Source organism: Ictalurus furcatus, chromosome 1 (genome assembly GCF_023375685.1).
Source record: "Ictalurus furcatus strain D&B chromosome 1, Billie_1.0, whole genome shotgun sequence".
In the NCBI taxonomy this organism is placed as follows: domain Eukaryota; kingdom Metazoa; phylum Chordata; class Actinopteri; order Siluriformes; family Ictaluridae; genus Ictalurus; species Ictalurus furcatus.
The window spans coordinates 15,819,677-15,841,338 of record NC_071255.1 but is presented as its reverse complement, the minus strand read 5'-3'; the positions used below and the strand labels follow the sequence as shown (position 1 = coordinate 15,841,338).

General features: G+C 38.7%; 1 protein-coding gene across 2 annotated transcripts in view; it reads right to left on the bottom strand.

The window, feature by feature from the left end:
* Positions 1-3,863: 3,863 nt before the first annotated feature.
* The window catches only part of mroh1 (maestro heat-like repeat family member 1), a 34,848-nt gene continuing 17,049 nt past the window's right edge, over positions 3,864-21,662 (bottom strand). Inside the window, exons 18-43 of one of the 2 annotated variants that reach the window (XM_053628941.1) lie at positions 21,572-21,624; positions 21,353-21,460; positions 21,064-21,183; positions 20,442-20,564; positions 20,153-20,299; positions 18,890-18,916; positions 17,956-18,078; positions 17,007-17,086; positions 15,719-15,857; positions 14,998-15,093; positions 14,808-14,912; positions 14,242-14,377; positions 13,725-13,837; positions 13,118-13,270; positions 12,836-12,990; positions 12,565-12,730; positions 11,874-12,079; positions 10,714-10,851; positions 10,453-10,567; positions 8,122-8,268; positions 7,654-7,842; positions 6,787-6,936; positions 6,469-6,603; positions 5,929-6,031; positions 5,686-5,751; positions 3,864-5,218 (exon numbers count right to left, since the gene is read on the bottom strand). In XM_053628941.1, the coding sequence (XP_053484916.1) occupies positions 5,142-5,218; positions 5,686-5,751; positions 5,929-6,031; positions 6,469-6,603; positions 6,787-6,936; positions 7,654-7,842; positions 8,122-8,268; positions 10,453-10,567; positions 10,714-10,851; positions 11,874-12,079; positions 12,565-12,730; positions 12,836-12,990; positions 13,118-13,270; positions 13,725-13,837; positions 14,242-14,377; positions 14,808-14,912; positions 14,998-15,093; positions 15,719-15,857; positions 17,007-17,086; positions 17,956-18,078; positions 18,890-18,916; positions 20,153-20,299; positions 20,442-20,564; positions 21,064-21,183; positions 21,353-21,460; positions 21,572-21,624 (3,170 nt within the window). In that variant the 3' untranslated portion in view covers positions 3,864-5,141. The remainder of the gene's footprint in view (positions 5,219-5,685; positions 5,752-5,928; positions 6,032-6,468; positions 6,604-6,786; positions 6,937-7,653; positions 7,843-8,121; positions 8,269-10,452; positions 10,568-10,713; positions 10,852-11,873; positions 12,080-12,564; positions 12,731-12,835; positions 12,991-13,117; positions 13,271-13,724; positions 13,838-14,241; positions 14,378-14,807; positions 14,913-14,997; positions 15,094-15,718; positions 15,858-17,006; positions 17,087-17,955; positions 18,079-18,889; positions 18,917-20,152; positions 20,300-20,441; positions 20,565-21,063; positions 21,184-21,352; positions 21,461-21,571; positions 21,625-21,662) is intronic. The other variant, XM_053628950.1, reaches the window with a different exon arrangement.

The following is a 21,662-nucleotide window of genomic DNA, read 5'->3' as shown; positions in this document are numbered from 1 at the left end:
TGCATTATATACTCATCTGCATGTTTACTCTGCATGACAAATTTGCTCTACAGAAGCTTGTTCAAAGTTTTTTTTTATTCTCAAATTATATTCAGTGTCATTATGTAAAGCAGGGGAAATGAGAAAATTGCTCTCATTTCCATATAAACACTGGCAGGGCATTTGAAGTAAAGCATGTGTGAAACTCAAAAAGAGACATATAAACTGTGTGTGTGTGTGTGTGAAAAAACCCCTGCAAGATTAGCGTAGCACCAGTGGATGCAATTTCCCAAGTGATCACTAGCAAAAATGCAGTTTTCAGAGATAGCCATTTCAGTTCAGCATCCTGCATAGGCACATGAGCAGGGGCCCCTTGGGATTCCAGCACAATGCAGAATCCCATCCCAGAATCCCATGCCCATGCCAAGGAAATCAAGGCGAGTGGAGGCACAGCACCCCTTTCAGAAAATAATAATAATAGCAATAGTAATAAGCCTAGGAGATGCAAGAGAGATGCCATCCATGGTGATGTGATGCACAGAAATGGCCAAATACCATTTTAGTATAGATGGGGAGTTACCACCATCTAGCAGTCCTTGAAAGGTAGAGTCTTGGGAATTGGGCAATGCACTGAATCCAGCAAATGGGATGCACAGCATTTGCAGAACAGCTTTCACTAAGGCTAATGTACTAAGGATCCATTGTGTTCAGGAGTGTTTTCTGGACTGTTAGGTCATTGTCCTCAGTTGTAGATTCATTCAAAGAGGCCCACTGTGGTAAACCCGGCAGAAGAGGTCCATCTGCACCTTGACAAACCTTTCCCAAATCTGGCTTAGCATTTCTGGATACAGAAATGTGTGATACTTCACATTGTGTCCACTGCATAACTGTACAGCCCTATCAAAGGAGCTGCGGTCAGTTAGGCTAGCAGTGGATAGACCCATTAAGAAGAGCCTGTGCAAGGTGGAGAAAGCTGCTCAACCTTGTGCCACTCTGATTGACATAGCTCACTGTCACAAATTTGACTGCGCAAACCAACACATGGCGAGGTCTCAGGCCCGATGAGAAGAACTTGAGAGCCAGTGGACTGCCTTCCATTAAGGCTGGTTGACATGTCCTGATCTTACCCCAGTGTGACACACAGACACCCTTCGCCAGGCCCCTATTGCACTGCTCCCAAACCATAAAGGCATCTGTGCATCAACAGCAGGCTTATGGCCACACCCGACATGCTAGTGAACCCCATACAATTCATGCACAGGTAAACAGAGGACTATCCATATCCCCCTTAAAAGCTATCAATAAAATCTTTGCACTATGTAATAGTGAAGTTTGTCATGACTTGTACTACAAGAACAGGCGTGCATTAAGTGCTGTGTGTTTCATATCACTATTTAATACTACTTGGGCCACGGCCCAAGAGTCCGTCACTGGCACTTTCTTTTTGTTGTGCTTAGCAGTCTTCTCTTTGTTTGGGTTGCAGGACATATTCTATAGCAAATCAGGAACAAAAACTGCCAGCAGAATGTACGTTGGCATCGCTGTCTCGGAGTCAGACACTTCGTACCTAAGATGGTCAATGCCAAGGCAGTGAGCACATACAGTGGGGGAAATAAGTATTGAACGCATTAACATTTTTTTCAGTAAATATATTTACAATGAGGTTATTCATATTGAAATTTTCACCAGACTTTGGTATTAACTCAAGAAATCTGGACATGTAAAGAAATCCAAACCAGTCCATAAATGAAGTTCTGTGTAATATTGAGGATTGGCACATGAAAAAAGTATTTAACACGTTAACTGAAATATATTTAATACTTAGTGGAGAAGCCTTTGTTTGTAATGACAGCTTTAAGACACTTCCTGTATGAAGAAATTAATCGGCCACAGTATTCAGGTGTTATTTTGGTCCATTCTTCTAAACGTCTTTAAATCTTCAGTTGGATTCAAGTCAGGTGATTGACTGGGCCATTCTAACACCTTGATTTTTTTTCTCTGGAACCAATTGAGAGTTTCCTTTGCTGTATGCCTTGGATCGTTGTCCTGCTGGAAGGTCCACTCACATCTCATCTTCATCATTCTGGTGGACGGCTGCAGATTCTTCTCAAGAATCTCCCAGTAAAGGGCTCCATTCATCGTTCCTTCAGTTATATGAAGTCTGCCAGTACCATGTGATGAAAAACAGCCCCACACCATGATGCTTCCACCTCCAGTCTTCAGTGTTGGTATAATGTTTTTAGGGTGATGTGCAGTGCCATTTCTTCTCCAAACATGGTGTGTAGCATGACAGCCAAGAAGTAAAATTTTTCTCTCATCTGACCAAGCTTCAACTTGCCTTTTCTTTAGTAATGGAATATTGTGGGGTGAGTGTGAGCAGTGGAGTGCATTGCCTAATGTTTTCTTTGTGATGATGGCACATGCTGCCTCCAAGTGTTTCTGTAGCTCTTTCCGAGTGGTGCTTGGCTCTTGGGCTACTCTTCTGACTATTCTTCTGACTCCCTGCTCAGAAATCTTGTGAGGAGCTCCTGTGTGTGGCCGGTTGACGACGGAGTGATGTTGCTTCCACTTGCAGATAACGGCCCCAACGGTGCTTACTTGAGGATTCAAAAGTTTTGAAATACGTCTGTATTTGATTCCACCAATATATTTCGCAACAATAAGGTTGCAAAGGTCTTGGGAGAGCTCTTTGCTTTTACTCATCATGAGATGCTTCTTGTGTGACACCTTGGTAACGAATAGGCTTTTTATAGACCATCAATTTACTAACACAGCTGATGTTAATTTGCACAGATAGGACATATAATTACTTTCTAACTACAACACAGATTTCAGCTGGTTCCTTACTTTACCTTAGAGAACTTTTTTTCCTTAGCATGTTCAATACTTTTTTCCTGTCATTCCACTTTATTACACAGAACTTTATTTATGCACTTTAATGTTGTGAATTCTTTATATTTCCAGATTTCTTGAGTTAATACTGATGTCTGGTGAAAATTTTATGTGAATAGCCTCATTGGAAATATATTTGCTGAAAAAAATGTTGACGTATTCAAATACTTATTTCCCCCACTGTAACTGGTGCTCATGTTGGCTTCCAAGGGATTCAGACACATGCAGCATGGCTCTTTTGGCCAACCACTAATTGGATCTATGGAGGAAACCCAACCTTAAGTAAAGAAAAACAAGATGTCTGCTGAGTGGAGAGAAAACAGTCACCAACAACATAGCTGCATATTAATGGAAATCCCGCTAATTTCACAGACTTGACAATAAACAGTGCATGGTATGGCAAAGGAAAACCACTCAGCCATGCTAGAGGCATGTAAGTTACAGGCCTGTTAATCAAGGATGTGGAATATTCAGAGAAGACAGCATAGAGGAAGAAAATGACCCAGCAGAGAGAAATGAGTGAGAGAAATTAGTGCTCCTTACTGAACGGAACTACACAAAAAAAACTTGAAGATCACAAAACCGATAAATGATGACTAATACAGGCTAGCAATGCTAATAAGGGAATACTGACTCATAGTCTAACATCGCAGAGCTCTGTATTGTTGGGGGAAGAAGAATGAAGGGGGGGGGGGGGGTTGGGGGCTATTCCCAGTTTTGGAGGACATGATAACTACAATGTAGGGCCCAAAAATTGTCGATAGTGTACGACTACATTGCTGAGAAACTGTCTTCATTAAAAACCAACTGAGATGCATTTTAATATTCGTGATTCAAATTTAAGCTATTTTTAGGAACTCAGCCTTGCAGGGCAGATGTTAGAAATAATATATGTGTTATCCATGTTAATAGACATGTAATAGAGAACATACAGCTGCAATACAAAATGTACAGGAAATAAAATATCAGAATGAATACATAAGTGTTGGGTGTGCTTTCAACAACTTTAATGAATCAACCCACATTCCATAATCATCCATAAAAAGGTTTCTCAAAAAAATAAACAGGACAAAGATTAGAAAGATGTGAATGTCACAATCACCAAAGCAATTAACAACAAATCTAGACTCAGGTCAACAGGATTGTACCGTCAGTAACCGGCAGTCTAAGAAGTCCAGTTCATCATTTGAATTGAGTTTAGAGTTCTTGGTTGGATAGCATACATTTCATAATAAACTACCCATATTTTAGTTTTCATTTGTTGTAATGACACCCTGGATTAATAATAATAATAATAATAATAATAATAAAATTAAAAAAACAACAACAAAAAAACAAACAAAAAAAAACCCACCATGATAATTATTACATATAACATTCACACAGAAATCACAAAACCTGCTTCACCACACTAGATTTATCGACAATTTTTTTATTTTATCAAGTTATCAACAACTGTATTAATTAAGCATCTCACTGCCCAATAAGAAAATAGTACTGAGTTTCCACTGGCAGCAGCTGAATTGTATTAAAAATGGAGTATGAAACGTTCACTGTTGCCTCAGTTTACAATACTACATGTTACACAATTATAGGATTTTGGCACAGTTACGGCATGACCTGTCAAATACAAGTTTGTCTACATGTTCTGCTTGGGGTCTAGAGGAAGCACAACACAAACAGGTTCACCTCGGCTGATGAGCTTCTAGCACTTGGCTACCTCAAATACCTTAAGCTAGAAAAGACTAGTTAATTTGCTCAGCACACTACTCCTAACTGTCACTGTTGAGAACTGTAGCTTGTTGCACCCTTATAACTTACTGCTGTGTTTTAGTGAGGACACATCATCAGCCTACCAAAATAAACCATTGTGAAAAGAGAATAATAACGATGGGTGTATTGTGTCAGCTCAGTCAACAGCAATTATACACAATGTCTAGGATGGACATTAAAGACAAATGATTTGAAATCTAATCTTTAGATGTCCAATATTTAAAGGGATTCAGGTAGCTTTACAGCTTTTACTGCCCACTACTTAATACAACCTTTTAATACAGATGAGTAGGGACACAATACAGAATTACTATTATATCTATATCTGCCAAAATTCTCCAAGGTTCTGGATTGACTTTACAGAGCTTCTATTTATCTTTACTTTCTACAAGTAGTGCAAAGTCTTTGGTCACTAAAAAGGATTATTCAAGTACAACATATAGGTTGCCAACCTTTTTAAAATAACAATAATGGGCTAAGTTCAGGTGAGTGATTGTTCAGTGAAAGTGCCCCATGGCTTCTGCTGCCTTTGCTCGAACCAGAGGATCTGGATCCTGTAGCAGCATGACTAGAGCTAGGAGAGAAAAGCAAATAAAGTTGTTAATTGAAAAGCCTCGATGATCCAATGATCAACAAACAAGCAAACCGTGTATTTATGTTTTCTTTTCAGCACATGAAATGCATATTTTAGTTTAGAGATTTCAATCCAGAAATTAACTTGCTTTCTCATTATTACTGCGTGTGTATGCGTTTTATATTATGGTGCGTCATTGCCATTGTCTTTAGGTACTTTTTCGGACAATGGCAGACAGTGTTCTGGAGATCATTCTGATGCTATGATCATTTTACAGCGCTAATAATCAACCAATGTGTGTCAGTATGATGATACTACGAGCAACTTCTGATCTACCAGAGTACAACAGAAAAGTCATTAGTGTACTAATATTTATAAAGGAGACCATAGTGAAGAAAACAAGTGCATGCCTCAAGTAAACGTTTGCAGAGACACAGAGCTGATGTACTTTATAATATATTAGTTACCCTTAGTTACTATCCCCATGTTCATATGGGAGAAGTGCTCCTTGGGCAAATTTCCCAGTAGAAACCCTGAAATTGAGAAACACACACACACACACACACACACACACACACAGACAGACAGAGAAATTTAACTTTAGACAGTAATAACCTAATGTGTACAAACCTTGACAAGCATGCACAATAACATGTCATTCTGTTACGATAAACATCATCGATTTGACATTAGTACAGGGATTATCTTACCTATGAACATAGCAGCACTTGCTCGAATCTCTGCCCAGTTGCTCTTGAAGAACTGAATGACTGTGACATGGTAGAAATTCAGCATTCCTGGGAAGTCTTGAATCTTTGAGCAAACCACAGTGTATTTTAAATAAAGAATTTGATAGATAATACAGGAAAATGAAAGACAAATGCAAGCTGCAGTGTCACTGGCTCTGACTGTTTAAAGTAGTCGTATTCAAGGCATGTGTGTGTTGTATTTGCTCCAATTATGCAAAATAACACCTGATTTCAATAATCAGGCATCATTCCTAGCCAACTCCGGAGATCCTGTTACAGCATGAAAATACCACACACCCATGATTTGAAACCATAAGAAATAAATTATAACCAGCATTTGCAAACACCCCAGTAGGATTCTGTTTACAATCATAATTTACTGAAATATAGAGTTAAAGAAAGAATGGACTGGCATCCAGGGGGAAAAAAAAGGGTTACAGTACACAGTAATTTCTCTGAGCTGATAACGCATTCATAAACGTGTCCGACAATGCAACTCACTAGGTACTTGACAAGGTCGTTGATGAATTCGCCATAGTGAAGACACTTCTCTTCATGGAGATGGTTCTGAAACATGTTGGTGATCTGTTCGGATCCCAAGACAGGAGCACACACACGCATGGCATATTTACATGCCTGGACAGACAGACACACAGACAGACAGACAGACAGACAGACAGATAGAAGGTTTTATCACTATTTTCACTCACTTCTGTCACTATTAATCAGTAAATTAGATATAGTAAACAGAAAAGTGCAAACAGAGCTGGTGGTGAAAACATGTCCTCAAGCATAAACTCTGAGATACTGTACACTGACCTTGACGACCCGTGCACTTGGGTCACTGAGGTGCAGGAGCAGACTGACCAACACATTATGAATCTGGTCTTTAAAGACAGGTTCCCCTGAGCCAAACTTTGACAGGTTCCCCAACAGTATGATGGAAGCACCGCGTATCTCATCGTTCTCCTGCAGGATACAACACCAAAGCAGTAGGTCCATTTTTAATTCTAAGAGGCTTGTGGACTGAAATTGTGTTAGGCTTATTGTTTTTAGATTACATGCTGTGCATTAAACTCTCTCATTGAAACTTATGAACACATGCAGAAAGGAATCTGTACTGTATGCCTGTTGCATGCAGTCAAGATTAAAATAATGTAGCTGAAGGTGACCATGTATTTAAATGATAGCTGACACATACATGTGATTGACTGTAAGTAGAACGAATCCGTTTTAAGAAGCCAAACTATAAATAAGGCCATAAAATAACCCACAACACATGGACCAAAAAATTATCACAGATCCCTGGAACCCAATTATCTTTAGCTTCATAAAGCTTCCATTCATAAACAGATTTGTAAAACATTTGAAAAGAAAAAATGGCAATCCTTTAAACTGATGTAAACTTGACTTTTACAAGTTTTTCTCCACCTACATTAAAGGGATCCTTCTGACTCAAGTTGCTCAACTAGACAATTGTGCATTCTTGTTAAATAATTGTCCAAAATCCCATTTGGTATTATTCTAAACAGTATCATAACCTCAAGGAAGAATGCTCTAAAGCTGTAAGAAAGACAAAATAGGGCTCAACTACCTAATATACTGTATACTTGCATAGCCTTGTGAAAAAAAGCTAATATGTAGCACATTAATTTGCAGTAAAGCCTTTCTGTGTTTTTCACTCACATTCTCCAGGAAGGGTTTAATCTTCATGAAGATGTAAACTACCAACATGTGGACATTCTTTTCATCCAGGTAGAGCAACACCTTGGACATGCCAGACATAGCCTCAAGAGTGATGAGCTTCCCCGGGTCGTCCTTCTCTTCCATCCCTGAACTCAAGGCTGCCAACAGCTCCTTAGCATATTTATTCACCTAGACATGGTGAAATGAGTATGTGGTGAATCATCAGACATTACTTTAGTGTATCGTATCTATTATTCTTGCATTACATTAATAAAAATGCTGATACAAATAAAATCTTGACCTCTAGCATAATTTTGAAAGTATGTAACTGACTGGCTACATGTTTACATAAACTGTACACGTCTCCTATGGGATCTAGTCGTTACACAATTATACTGTCAGCCATTTTCCAACATGATGAATATTTGTAGCCTTTCTCAGCCCACACTGTAGATCAGGTTCTAGTACCTTCTCTGGCGAGCCAATGGCGATGTTCCCCAGGCCTCTGATGGCCAGCATACGGACAGTACAGCATGGGTCTGAAATCCTCTCCATCATGTTGTTCATCAATACATCAATCATCCTCAACTCAGTCACCACATGATGGTTAAGCAGCTTGAGAGAGAGAGAAAGAGCAAGAGACGCATCATTGAGCTTTGAAGACAAGAAGTTTCCACACTGAGCCATTCTCGTTCATCTTTTTAGACCTCTTTGAAACCCTTTAAAACTGTGGTCATCAATTAGTTTAAAAAGGGCCTAAGTGTCAATTATTCCAAATGGCATCTAGTAGGGAGGAGCGATATCTTATTGTTTGCGATATACCGGTAGAAATTCTCCCCACAATAATAATTAGTCTTCCCATTATAATAACGATAAAGCCTAGTTGATGATGCATGTGTGTGCGACGGTCTGCGACCCATTCACAGCTCATGTGCAAAGTGGAAAAACAAATACGGTATAAGGCGGACGTGAAGCTGAGGAGGAGCTTATCGCTAAATGAGGAGCTACCTCTACAATCCGGAACTGGTTTGGTTACAGAAAGTCAGTTTTACTTTTAGATCAATGTTTGTCAAGATCACAGCTATCACCTGTAGCTAAAAACAGTGGTGCACGGTACTATATCGTCACTGATACTGTCATTGCAATAAATACCAGAAAATATTGTGACATAGTTTTAAGTCCATATCGCCCATCCAGAGCATCTACTGTAATTTCCCCCACTCTCACTTAGACTAAACAAAATGTTTATGAGGTCTTACAGTACTTTTACAGTACAGAGTATGGCCTGCACCGCAAGCTCAGGAATTATTGACACCCTTTTTAAAAATGGGTAGAAAAGGTTATGGAAATCTGTCTGGCCTTAATGCTTGGCCTCAATCTTGCTTGTTTGGCCTGCTTAAGTGTTTCTAAACAATCAAGTGAACTTAAAATATAAATGGGAATGTTTTGGTTACATTATGTTTATTTCTAGAATTTCTAGGGGTTCCAAAAATTGAGACATGTAGTTTGGTTTAAAATTTTTACTTTTGAAAATGGTTTTTTAATCACATTTAACAGTTAGATTTATCTAAAGTAGGCTAGATGTCAACACACATTTGTCAGAACAACAAAAAAAAGGTTGATTTGCATTTGAAAAATCCAAAAACTCTGTTGTGGTGTTATTTGTCTATGGGTTGGTTTCTATTTGGGAGATGTCACACAAAAATATTTTTAAAGCTGTAAAATGCTGTGATGAAAACTTAACTGTAATACTCTATAAATATACACACTTTTCTTTCTATTTGACTTTTGCTATTAAAATTGCAATTTCAATTGCAACCAAACAATGGTGAAAAACACTTTGACAAGAAAAACACTGTATTTATGCATTTGCCTCCTGTACAACAAATCAACAAACTGGAAAACTGCTCCAAATCAACTACGGAAGAGCAACAAAATATAGATGGACTGAAGGGTACAGTCTCTTAATAGGGTACTTCTCCCAATTTAATTTTGGAAGATAAAATCATGACATACGTACTTGACATGAAATACTTTCATTTTCCTTTTTTTTTTTTTTTTTAAATTGCAGTTGAAAATGATTTACGTAATTTCTGCACCTTATGCCCTACTGGTTTTTGTTAAGTATGGAGATTATTAGACAAAATAATGATTTTAAAAAATGGTCATTCTTAATTGGTGTCTGGTATACAAGAAATACATGCATCATATTACAACAATATAATATACTGGCATAATATAATATACCATTATGCAAAGCATTTTAATCTCAAAAAGTTAATCTGCTAGAAATGATCTACACATATTTTTAATCCATAATAATTTTATCACTTACATATGCTCAGAATGTTGAGCCAAAATCACTGAAAAATTGAGGCAATCCATCAATCTTCTACACCGCTTATCTTACAGGGTCGTGGGGAACCTGGAGCCTTTCCCAGGGAGCATTGCGCACAGGGCGGGATACACCCTGGACAGGCTGCCAATCCATCGCAGAGAACAATCACATACACATTCACACACCACGGACACTTTGGACATGCCAATCAGCCTACCATGCCACTGGGGGAGGAAACCGGAGTACCCTGGAGGAAACCCCCGCAGCACAGGGAGAAAACGCAAACTCCACACACATACACACACACACACACACACACACACAGGGCAGCGGTGGGAATCGAACTCCCAACACTGGAGGTGTGAGGCGAACGTGCTAAACACTAAGCCAACGTACACCCTAAATTGAGGCAATATTAAGTTAAAATCTATGAACACAAAAGACATCTGCAAAGCTCTTACCTCAGAGAAGAAAGCTGTGACCGTAATTCTCTGACACTCATAGATGTTGCTGAGGGACGGACACAGGCTCTCCACTATAGCCGGTATTCGTGGACCTGCATGCTTCGCCATCGCTCTGTCAGAGACAAAAATACTCAGGGTTCATACATGACATTTCTAGTGACATTACATGACATTATTAATTACTCATTATTGCAATTTGGCCAATTCAAATAAACAAATGTATCAAAAGTCAATTATAAGGGCTTTAACGCCACATACCTGGAGAGGAGAGTGACCCCCGTTGTATGCTGCTGAGGGTCCTTCATCTTGTCCCACACGGCACCTTGGTCTAGCACCTTTTCTACAACATCCAGATGAGCTCGAGCCAGTAGGATGTGCAAGGCTTCAACTGCAGGACTTTAGGGGGGGACACACAAAAACATTTCAAACTGTGCCAGTGACATTTTGTTTAATACAAAAATGTATATAAAATATTCATGCTCTAGCTGATAATTCAAACTGATGCACTCCAACACAGCTGATTAACAATATTTCCATTATACGCATTTTCTCAGAAAGAGCTCAAAACAACCAACAGGCTATCCACACATACTGTATGTTTCATTCACAATGAGGTCTTTTAAATGCTAAGGTGAAAGAATAAGTAGCAGTCAATATCAGATTCCTTTTGTTCAATTCCTGCTGACAGCCATGTCTGCAAAGTTATCTGTCTGTTTTTTTTTTTAAACATCTGAGACTTGGGTTGTTTGCAGTCATGTGTACGGCTAACCTCAGTAACACCTAAAATCATTTAACTTTTTAAATTAAAATCATTTAATACAGTTAAAATCATTTAACTTTTTTTTTTATTTGGTCATCTGCCAATTCCCACCCACCTACCAGCTCTCCCCATCATACAATAGCTACCCGTGAGGGAGAGTGAAAGCTAATACATGCTTTCTTCAAGACAAGCCAGCCTTGCTCAGCCTGCATCACAGGGCAGTGTAACACACTCGGAGGAAAGAGCTATCTGCCATCAGCTATCAGCATACATGAGATGACAAACACCCATGATTGGCTAGTGTTGCTGTGACTGACCAGGCAGACAGAGCTTGCCATCCCTCCCTCTCAGAGAGAATGGCCAATATTGCTCCCAATTTGGCTCCTGTCTACAGATGGCTGTGGCATCATCAGGATTCAAACTTGCAATCTCCGGATAATAAGACGAATGGCAATGGATTGTTTTTACATCCCTCGGGCTGTTGGTTGTCTGAACATATGATATGCTTGTCAAGTGTTATTTATAGTCCTGATCATGCTCCACATTAGTTGGGCAAATCAGAAAAACATCTTTACAAATTAGTGAACTAATCTGAACAAGCTACAGAAATTAAAAGATTGGAAATCTAGTTATCCACAGTGACACTGGTGTGACTCACCCACAGACATCAAAGTTGGCGATGGTGCTTTTGCTGGGGCTTTTGCTTTCTGCACGGATACTGTTGCTGTTAATGTCTTTGGGCAGCTGAACCCCAACACTGGAGCCCATGCGCACCAGCAGGGCACTGAACAGCTGTGGGAACAGACTGACCACAGCTTCCTCAGTGTGTCCATTCAGCATCATCTCACGCAGGGCACATGTCATCTACACACACAGTTAATGACATGCAGTCATGCAGCCAGATATAATGATAATGATAATGTTTGCAAACAAGCATGATTAAAACAGAAATATGACTGCTCTGTATATTTACAAGGTAACAAGATTTTAGATGTTTATAGGCAGATTGACTGCATTTATCACTGCTTTATTAAAATGGCCCCTCCCCTGAGATGATATTTGCACACAAATAGCTAAAGGCATGTCATGTTTTTTTAATGTACGGATGTCAAAACATTGATCAAAACCAGACTTTTGACCAGTTTCCAGAATTACACCACAGGAACATCCAATGGTTTTTCCAGACCGCCACACATATGAGGCCAGGACAGTCTATCAGCAACCCCCTACTGGAGTTCTGTAATTTTTTTTTTGCTACTGATGTACTAATTAGCAAAATTCAAGCATGGCTGATTCTAAATGGTATCAGTGGAGAAGATGGATCCAAACACACAAAGAGTGTCACTCACCGCTAACGGTTGACTGGTGGCCACCTTGGTCATGCCTGGTTTCAGTATGGACTCTTTCTTATCCACATAGGGCACAATGACATTCAACTTCTCCATGATCATCTCCATGATCTGCCGGGCTACAGTGCTGTCTGCTCCCAGAGCGATCCACATCTCACTGGTCCAACTGAGAGACAACACACAAACATTTCACATTCAGTCTGAGAACACACTTGCCTTGTAAAAAAGATTACACACACCATAATGGGAAAACAGACTGAATATTCCGTACCTGTCGAAAGGAAGAGGATATGAAAGGAGTGTGTTGATGACTGTCTGCAGGTGTTGTGTGGCGAGGATCAGGATAGACTGTGCGACTGCAACCTTCACCTGCTCTTCAGAGATGACCTGTAACCGAATGTGCAGTACCTCCAACATCTCTGGCACCTGACACACAAACATGCAGAGAAATGAGGAGTGAACTGCAGAGTAGTTCCTTGCACTCATTAACACAGCTTACAGAGGGAAAACATTTAAGACTAACAGTTTTTATATAACCTGTAAGTATCATTACCAGGTCTTGCAGCATTGCCCCTCTGTTTTTGAGCAGTGTGTTCAGAATGACACTAGAGGCTCTGGAGCAATTGGACTGGGAGTCCACCAAACCTTCAAACAGCACGAAGATCAGTGTGTTTAGCTGCTGCTGAGGCAGACGTTTACTGATGATCTGCCGCAAGACAAAGAGACAGAAACTAGCATCATAAATAAGCCATGACTCATGCAATGTTAACAAGTCAGGAATGTGATAATGATTGCATAATTGGACACACGTTATCATCGCTGCTCCAAGACTATTGTACCATTCATCATGATTATCAGGCAATTGTGTCATTTTTGGTCTATTACGGAAGGGGCAAGTAGTAAAATCACTACACATGGATGTGCCAATGAATTTAACAGCAACACTGATTTCAAAACAGTATGTTATTTTATTAAATGGTAGGTATTGGCTTTTGTTTTCTACTAGCACACTCTACCTTACAGTGCCAAAGCTCATATTAAAAGAAAACATATAAAGAATATTAAATATTCTTGAAGCCACGAAAACCTTTTTCCAAAAAATGGAATTAATAAATGTGTTAATGTGTTGTATTAATTGCATGATATACAGTATTTCCTACCTTCGTGAGTTCAGAACAGGTTCTATAGAGGACTGAGGGGTCAGGGTCATTTAATTTCTCTCTCAATGTTAATAAACTTTCAACAGACTCATCTTTGTGGTCCAGTGAAAAGCCTGAGGAGCACAGTATAGGCATGAATAAAACAATGTTAGGGGGTGTCAATTGTATTTTACTCACATACAAAATCGTAGTCAATGTCCATGGCCTAACATACTTAAGCAAGAATTTGGAGCTTGAAGCTTTAAAAGTTTGATGTAAAAATCCATGTCATGGAACTGCATTTAAAATAACTAAAGTATTCCCCAGATTGATATCAAATCCTCTAATTAAAGTAACTGTTATATGGTCAAGTAAAAAAAGTCAAGCCTAATAAATGTGCTGACACAGAAATAAGCAAACAGTGAGAATTGAAGACACAAATGTTGAGACTGTTGAGCTAATTATCAATAAGTACAGTCAGTCAATCAGTATTAAGAAGAAATAATACAGGGAGCATTGTTATAATATAGGATGTTACCTTCATAGCGCAGCTGAATATGTAAGAGTGAGTAAATGCAGTCTATGGCAGCCCTACGCACCGCAGCACTGGGGTCCGTACAGCGTGGGGCCAGACGCCCCAACAATGCTCCAAGGTTATGGAATGTCACTAAGGTCTGCACAAAAATTCATATGTTTTCTGGGACTTTTGCTTAAAAATACAGACTATGAAGTCATGAGTGAATAACAAAAACTGGCTAACCAAAATGCTCAGCATCATCAAAAAGCAAATCACTACCAGTACCATCTGCTGCACCACTACTTTTGACGCACTAACTTACTGAAATAGATATTTTTCATAGTCTTAAATACATTTTGATAAAGGCTTATGGTTGGAATTTGAAAAAAAAAAAAAAAAATGACATTAATGTCCATGTTTTAGTTTATTTTACTTGTTTGTGACACTTTAGTACTTTTAATTAAAGTGAAATTGTTTCACCCCATGTGTGATTTCACAGTGTTAATAGTAGCAGATAGTAATATAATAATATAATAGTAAAAATGAAGAAAACCCAAACTTTTGATAGGTATGATTGTATGTCACACCTTAACACTGAGACTGTCCAGGTAGAACTGCAGCATCTCGGCTGCAGCCCTCACTGCTCTCTCACGCTCATGGTCCTGTTTGGAGCTCAACCAGCTCTCTATATGCTGGTAGGGAAACAAAGCATTCAAAAAATGAGGGTTTAATAAATTTAAGACTCACATAAGATAACGTGTGTGGAATTTTGCTTACCTTGAACATAGTCTGAATACCATCTGGACTTAAATCTCCGGCCAGAACACTGCACAGCAGTTCATGAAGGGCACTGAAGGTGTATCCATATAAGACCTGAAAAAAAGGGCTGTTAACTGCTGAAACACATCTGGATTCCATCATATGACCCATTTCTTATAGTAGTGATGGCTTTTTAGAGGAAACCACTGTAACAAAATGCACACGATTGTGGTACACTGGTCTCAGACGTGTTAAAGTGATACATGCTGTACTATATAATTAGATTTTGGCTTATATAATAGTTCTAGGAAACCAGATCCAGGTTAGTTATGATTATACTGGACAGTTTTGCAGATATCCATGACAAATGGTCATTTCTGAACACTTCTGAATCCTGTGTTGGTTTAAGAGTTTGACTCATTTACTTTGGAAAAGGCAGAAAATGTTCTTGTAAGCATGACCATTTTCCCCAAAATCAATATAAATCACCCGACGATGACCCTGCTTTAAAGTGAATCTTTATGAATGACATGAAAAAATAAAATCACTGTGGTTCTTCAAAACTATTTTGCTTCTGCCCATCATTCATATTTTAGAAATGTGTACTTTCCAAAATAATATGCAAAGCTATGCTCAACCAGAATAACTGCACCTACCACTAACATATGATTATTTTCTAAAAACAGTGGAGGAAATTCAAGAATGTGCATGCGTCTGTCAGCCAGGATTCATTCCTCACCTCTCGTTCCTTGGGGTCAAGAACCTCTTCGTCTTTGGCTTTTTCCACCATTTCTAATGTAGGAAGCCCAAATACCCCATTGATGCACGTTTTCAGCATTTCGAAATTTTCATTTTCAGCCAATGGTGGATTCAAAGTACTGAAACATTGAGTGAAGTTTATTTTCCAAAGTATTTGGCGTAATGTTAAAAATAAAAAAATAAAAACAGAGAAAAGTTCTATCTCCAACCTCAAAGTTAAATTTGGATTTATAAGGTTCCATCTGCCAGCCAATCATCATCCAAGGTGAACAGTGGCCTTGGCCAATCATACATGTTCTACACTATATGTCCAAAAGTTTGTGGACACTTTCATGTTCTGGGAAGGCTTTCCACTAGATTTTGGACTCTGGCTATGTGAACTTGCCCATTCAGGCACTGTGGTCTTTCTAATTGCCTCAGCATTTTGATAATGTAAATTTGACATAAACTTAAACAACAGCCCATGTTGAGCTGTAAATATGGATTTCAGAAATTAAGGGTTTTATTAGCTGGAACGTCAAAATGTCGATCTCAGAACATCTCTTCATATAATACTAAGCTTATAAAATACTGAAAGATAGCCTTGCAAAAAATGCTAAAGGTTATTTAAGAACATTACTACAATCACTGTGAAACGTAACATCAAAGCTATCTGCTTGTTCAGTCGTGACGTAACAAACTTCAGGTAATACTGTTTCCGGGTACAAGCTTCTACTGCGTTGGCGGACGCTCTCGTATTTTCAACATGCCACAGCATAACCTGCAAAAGTGTCATCTCAGACACTCTTTGGCTGCAATTTTGTCCGTTTTCAGTGTCGTCGCCCTTTTCTACACGCACTCCACGTCGGTGCGGAACATTTTTATCCAAACAAATCAATACAGCTGCCATATGACATGACGGCATATGCACTTGCCAATTGGACACTAGCAGGTGTTGTACTTCACTGACTGACCCTCAACGTGCACCTATATTGAAAACAATTTAGCCTGGGTGGCAGATATGTCAACTAGCCCAACAACATTATCCCTCCAAAACCTGGCTGGTCCATATTTAGTTTTTCCATCTTCGTTTATGTCCAAAGTTATAGCTGTTGGTTTTTTGGGTTTTTTTTAGAAATACTTCAGCCAGATCATGGCATATCATCTTTAAGTGTCAACTTTTGGGATCTGAAGGAAGGTTTGGACTCGGAAATGGCTTCACGCCATGTGGTGACGTCAGACTTAACAAGCAGACAGAATAACACTGGCTTTGCTGCCTTAAAGGATACTTGAGATTGGCACATGTGGTCATAACAAGGTGGCGCACTGGAGTACGCATGGCATCGACTGGCTCCGCCTTGATGAAATCCTATAGAAAAAGAAAACACAAGATTTCTCTAGTTAGACTTTAACATTTTGAAATTGAGTGGCTCAATTTCACAGTACAATGACAGCATTTTGTTAGAAATTGTTCTTTCTAAACCTTGTATACAATAAGGTGTGAGGTTATTAGATACACCAGTCATTTTCACGATTATACATTCCAACAAGTCATAAACCATGTGACTGCACTCTGTGGTACAAATCAGGCAGACTAGTATTTCTAGCATTAATTAACACTCAGCTGAGAGGTGGAACAAGCAGTTAGCGCTAGATGTGTAGGTTCTAGCCTACTAGCATCTAGCAGCGACTTTTTACTCACAACCGTTTCAAGAGTTTACCATTTAAGAATAGTACAAAAAAAATCTGAAAAGCTACCAGTGATGGTGATTATATGGATGAAAACAGCTTGTGAAACTGAAGTCAAGGGAAAATTCAGTAGCTTTCCCAGCTCTGTATTTCAACCATATCAGACATCTTGGGAATGAGATGGAAAGAGCTGCATCCAAACTGCAGAAACTGTTATTTGCAACACAATTATTTCCACATGGTACATTTCTGCACAATGCATTCAGCATCCACAGGTATGTATGTAGCCATATGTTTAAACATTGTTAAACATTTTTTCTAAATGCCAAGAAAGTGCACCACACTACTAGATACCTAATAAGCTGGCAAACAATACTTCAATAACTTTAAGTGTTCTGGATCGTAACCCATTTTGTTCATCAATCTATGGGAAAACTCACTCACTGGCAGGTCGATAAAATAAATTTCTTATTTCCTGCATCAAACCAATAGAGCAATTCTATAAGCTTCGTGATCAAGTGTCCAACTGATGCTACAGAAGTCACACACCATCATTATTCCCATGAGTTCTTGCTTGCGGGTGAAGATGTATCCCTGTTTGTGAGTGCAGGTATTAATGGCTTTTGCAATCAGGCCAATACTTTGAATTAGACTCAGCTTCATGGTGAGGTCCTGTAAAGATTTCAAACACAGAGAAAGACATAAACAAAGACTTAATTACAAGGTTCATCACTTTACACACCACTCTTTAAGTAAGCCATTCTGTATTAGTATTTGAACCAAGACCACATCAGGGTGCCATAATATTATATTTTTCATCCAACAAGTTAACTCCAGTTTCATCTTAACACACCCAAAGTTTAGCTAAAGAAAAGTCTGAAGATAGATACTATGGATTCAAATAGATTCATAACTTGGGAGTACAAGTTTTTTGAACAAAGAAATTTCAGCTGAACAGATCGTTCTGAATCTGAGGTACTAATATACATCAAGTAGATATAGAGGCAGAAAAAACAAATCATAACCCTCAACCTCAAAATTGTTAGTGGAAAGACAGATTAAGTAGGTTGTTTTAGGAAAAGTTTGAGGAACCATAGAAGTCCACAGAACCATCAGTGTGAGGATTTAGTAACAGAAAGTATTCAGTGGGTTAGTTGACAGAGATTCATTCTTAAGCCTTCTGAACTTCTCAAAGCCACAGAACTATGTTTACCGAGGCACCAAGAGGAGATCTACAGATAATTCAGTACCTCACCTTCTCTAAATAAACATCTAAAAGGTCTTGAGGTTTAAAATTTCTCTGCTCTGAAGAGACTCATTTACAAAGAGACAATCAAAATGTTTATTTTTCTCACTCTTTTCTTTTTTGAGAAGTTCAGAAGTTCATGTTCCTTGAATTTTCATTTAAGGTCTCGAGAGTAAAGACAAAAGGTTTTAGTTGATTCTGTACAGGTCAGAGAAAGAAAGAGGCTCCTTATGGTACCTTTGTCTCTACTTTAATTCCAAGAACCTGTGCAACATAAAAGTAATGTTGGAGTTTAATTTACAACACAGTACATCAGGATAACACACCACATTTCCACACACACACACCTAGATATCCACTCTACTTTTAATACGACAATAATCTCCATATAAACCAAGATTTAAAAAATGCTAGTTTAACTTTTACTGCAACACTGAAAAATCTTTTGAGGAAAACATTCATTATTCTAATTTCTTTGGCTGCTGTAAATTCACATACCACATCTATAGACAGATAATTAATAAGACCACTTGTAAGAGTAAGAAGAAAAAGAAGAAAAAAAAAAATCATCCACACCTGGTCTAAAATGAAAGAATGGAAAAGCCATTCTCCTGGTCTTCGAATAGTCAAATATTAATAAACTAAATAACTTTAATTATCTGAATGTGTGCAGAACTGATTTTAATAACAAAATCTGGTTAGCAGAGTAGTCAGAGCTTGCAGCTACAACACAATCTCTATGCCATGTACAAAACAACTTGTTCTGTAAACGATTTCTTCAGAATAAGTTCACTGATTTATTTTTAAGGGATTGGCTGATATCACTGCAGTGAGTCTAAGCATAATGACTACTACAAACTTCAAATCAAACCAATCAAATCAGGAATGAAGTGCACCGTTGCTTTTTGTAGCTTTTTGTAACTTTTTGAAACGGTTTAGCCTTGCACAATTTCGAATCGGGCCTTTTAGAGGACTCTACCTCAGTCAGGATCTCACTGACATTAGGTCATTCAGGGTGAGTGCCAAGCTAAGCATGGCTGCTTCTCCAGCAGACACTGGTTTTCAACTACAATACAAAACCACAGAAGTTTTTTTGTTCCATTTAGGAAAGAATTATGACTCTGAGGTGTATAGTGGTCTGACTAACTTTTTTTTTATAACCAATCATTTTTTTAAACAGTGTCTAATGGAGGTTTTGAATCAAACAGAATGTTGAAATAAAAATATAAAGCAAATCTTCATGTAATTTTACACCTTGTTTGAGCCCTTTCACTAACATAACAAACCTTATTATATAGAATATATTTATGAGTTTTAAAGAGTTTATTTATAGTTCCTTTATCTAATGTGTTAGATAAAGAGTTGGACAGGGGATATGATTGAGTAAGGAAAGTGCCTACGCATGTAAGAGTTTGAATATCAGTCAATGAGTCAAGCTTTTTAATGCTAAATAATGAAAAGAACCATTCCAACATAATGTGTAGCTCCTGTTAATTCTACCTTGGTGTTAAAGAGCTTGGTGATGTTGCGGAGTATGTCGTTGTCGAGACGAATGAGAAGCTGGTCCTCTGGAGCATTCAGAGCCACGTAGCCATAACACAAAATCAAAGTGCTCTTCATCTTCTCTACATCCACATCATTCTTATCCTGCTTGACAAGACATCCATAAAATACAACATTAGCAGTAATGAGAACAGTAATAATAATAACCACACATGTCTGTGAGCCCTTTATTGATTTGTTTGAAACATTTTGGTTTCCTTTCACCAGAGAAGCCAGTAGAACTTACTTTGAGCAAGCTGAATATCCCAGAGGCTTTCTTGAAGGCATCAGATTTCCCAAACTCGTCAAGCTTGGCCAGAGTGCCATCCAAATGACTGCTGGCACAAAGCCCCACAGCCATCGCTACTCCCTAGGAAACCAAATCACTCCCAGTTATTCTCATTATTACATATTAGTAGATTTTAAATGGTTGTTTAAGTATCCAATTTCCAAGCAGTGGTTCCAGTGCAATCATCAGTATGTACTATTCTGCAATTAGGAACCACTGGGCTGCATTCTCTGATCAAATCTCTGTAATAAAACCATACTGCTGACCAGCCCTGAGCTTAGCCATGACCTCCCTTTGCAAATTAGCAGTGAGCTTTGAATACATTCTTGTCACAAGACCACATTTCTCTGAGCAGTCCTGATAGAATGAAACAAACAGTGAAACCATGTGCCTTTAATTGGATGCTCAAACAGGAAACTGCACTAAAGGTCACGTCAAACAAGTGAGCAGACGAGCCTATGACTGAGATTACAGCATCTGGAGTGTTTAAGACGATAAATGAGAGGCCAGAGAGATGCTGGCAGATAAAAGAGGTGAAAGCAAACAGAGCAGTGTGTGTAATGTGTTTTCTTTGCCGTACCGCTCTCTCGGTGGCGTCGTTATGGCGGGTGCTGATCAGAATCTCCTGGAGCTGTTTTCTCACCAGCTCCTTATTGGAGGACTGCTGTAGAGCCACACCGATACACTTATACAGGAAGCTCTAGAGAGGGTATTGAGCGTATCAGATTAAATGAGCCGAGAGACTGCTGGAAACAACGTGTAAATATTTTTAAGAGCGCACTCCAGAACTGACTTTGTACAATCCATTCATAATACATAAATCTCAACATATAGTCAGAATTGAGGAGTTTTACTTTACTAATACAGACCTTCTCCTCCAAAGAATGGTTGTAGGTTGGGAGATATCGAGTTGCCTCAACCACCAACTGACAGCTCCACTGGCCATCATCAACGGCAACCAGAGTTTTAGACAGGAACTTTTCCCAAGAGAGCAACATAATCATCATATACCACAGATCGGCACATCAACAAGAAGCAAAATAGTATAATTTCTAAACACACTATATAGACTTACTACGGCTACTTACCAAAAGGAGGCTGTCTTCCCATTTCTTTTTGTCAAATGCTTCTGGTGTGGATTCTGATGATGAAAGTACGATTGGTTTTGTGAAAGAGAAC